General features: G+C 55.3%; 1 protein-coding gene across 1 annotated transcript in view; it reads right to left on the reverse strand.

Moving 5' to 3' along the window:
* Window positions 1-8: 8 nt before the first annotated feature.
* The window catches only part of DLG4 (discs large MAGUK scaffold protein 4), a 56,286-nt gene continuing 54,474 nt past the window's right edge, over window positions 9-1,820 (reverse strand). Inside the window, exon 13 of the mRNA XM_075071335.1 lies at window positions 9-1,598. Within this exon, the coding sequence (XP_074927436.1) occupies window positions 1,492-1,598 (107 nt within the window). The 3' untranslated portion in view covers window positions 9-1,491. The remainder of the gene's footprint in view (window positions 1,599-1,820) is intronic.

Here is a 1,820-nt window from a genome sequence, read left to right on the forward strand (position 1 = left end):
CCCCCCCCAGCCTTTCCCCTTTGCATTGGGGTGGGAGGGAGGGGGGCACCCCCACACCAAATTCACTGCTAGCCGAATCACTCAGGCCGGAAGCGGTAGGTCTTTTTTCTAGCAAGGGTCTCTGCGGCCGGCTGGAGTTTATATACAAAAAAAAAAAAAAAAGAAGAAACGAAAAAGAAAAAATGAAAGAAAGAAGCATTGTCATAATTAAGAACATGTCCCAACGCAAATCTTGGTAACGAGCAAAGAAAGGAGCGTCTGACACCTCCCCACCCACCCCCGGGTTCGTACAATCACGCACAGCCGGACCAAAATACTCCCCATGACCCCGAGAGGGGGAAAAATATAGATATTCACAGAACGTCGAAAACGTCTTTTGGTTCCCCCCACCCCGAGTCTTTTCTCCGCCCGGAAAGGAAAATAGAAATTGCCGAACAGCAAAAATGCTTTTTTTTGTTGTTGTTTTTTTTTGGTCACGTTTTCCTGCTGCTTTTTTTTCCCGTTTGTTTTTTTCGTTTTTTTTTTTAAAGCCACCATGCGCCGAAAAGGGAAGGAGATGAACCAGAGCGAGAGAGAAAACAGGAACAGAAAAGAACAGGTCCGATCCGTCTTGCGGGGGGGAGGGCGGAAAAAAAATCGGCGAAGTGCCTGCCTTTCGGAGACGGCACTGGGGGGGGGTGTCTCTCGCCAACACGCCTTCCTGTGTTGGTTTAGAAAGAAAGTTGCCCTTCAGTTGGCTAGAAAGATCAAGGAGGATCATGGGTAATTTTCACCTCTGTCCCCGGCCAACAAAAAAAATTAAACTTCCTAGTCTCAGAAAGGGGTTGGTTGGTCGATTTTTTAAATCCGTTTTCCCAGCTTTATCCTTCCATGTTGTTCGTTCCCCCCCACCACCCCCCATGCGATCCTCCAAAGGATGCGCTAAATCCGGCGTCGAGTCCACATGGCGCCGAATCCAGAACAGAGTCTCCTTGGATCTCGGCGATAAATCCGGTTTCCGATCCTCTGGCGAGGCGATTTCAGGCTACCCTTTTTCTTGGCGCGTTTTGTTCTTCTCTTCTTCTCCTCCACCCCCCCGCCCCCGCCACCCCCTTTCTGGTCCTTCAGCGCGTCTCCTCGATCGGATCCCAGGTCCGGATCCGATGGGGGGCGGCCCGGCGGGGACTGGGACAATAGCGAAGTGCCAGAAGCGCAGACGTCACAAGCCACCACCTCTTGAAAAAAAGACAAGCATGCACAGAGCGCTTTCCTCGAAGCGGGCGGGCTGGGTGCAGAGAGACGGGGGCAGATCTTGGCTGGGGGGGGCAGTGGGGCAGGAGCCGGGCGAAGGATTGTGAGAAAAAAAATAAATCAGAAAGGAGAAGAAGAAAGAAATAGACCGGATCCCGCCCCCCTCCCGAAACCTCCTCCCCGAAACGAAAGCGAACGGCTCAGTTCCGAGTCCAAGGGCTTGTGGGTCAGGCCGCAGGTCCCGCCGAGCGGGGAGTCCCCCTAAAGTCTCTCCCGGGCCGGGATCCAGATGTACGGTCCCGAAAGTTCCTCGATAATCCGCTTGATTTTGTGGTAGATCTCCTCGAAACTCTCGCCTTCGACGATGGCTGCGGGGGGGGGGGGGACATGACACAGGGTCAGTGGGGCAGGGACAGCCCCCGCTGTATCCTGTGTCCCCCCCCGGCCTGCAAGTGCGCCGCAGCCGTCTGCTCCCCCCCGGAGCTTTTGCCACAAAACAGCTGTTTCGCGCGGCGAGCCTGGGAGGGAGGGGGCAGGAGGAACGTGGCATACTGGGGGGGAGGAGGCGGGGCCGGGGCGGGGATTTGGGG

This window comes from Chelonoidis abingdonii, chromosome 11 (genome assembly GCF_003597395.2).
Source record: "Chelonoidis abingdonii isolate Lonesome George chromosome 11, CheloAbing_2.0, whole genome shotgun sequence".
NCBI lineage: Eukaryota > Metazoa > Chordata > Testudines > Testudinidae > Chelonoidis > Chelonoidis abingdonii.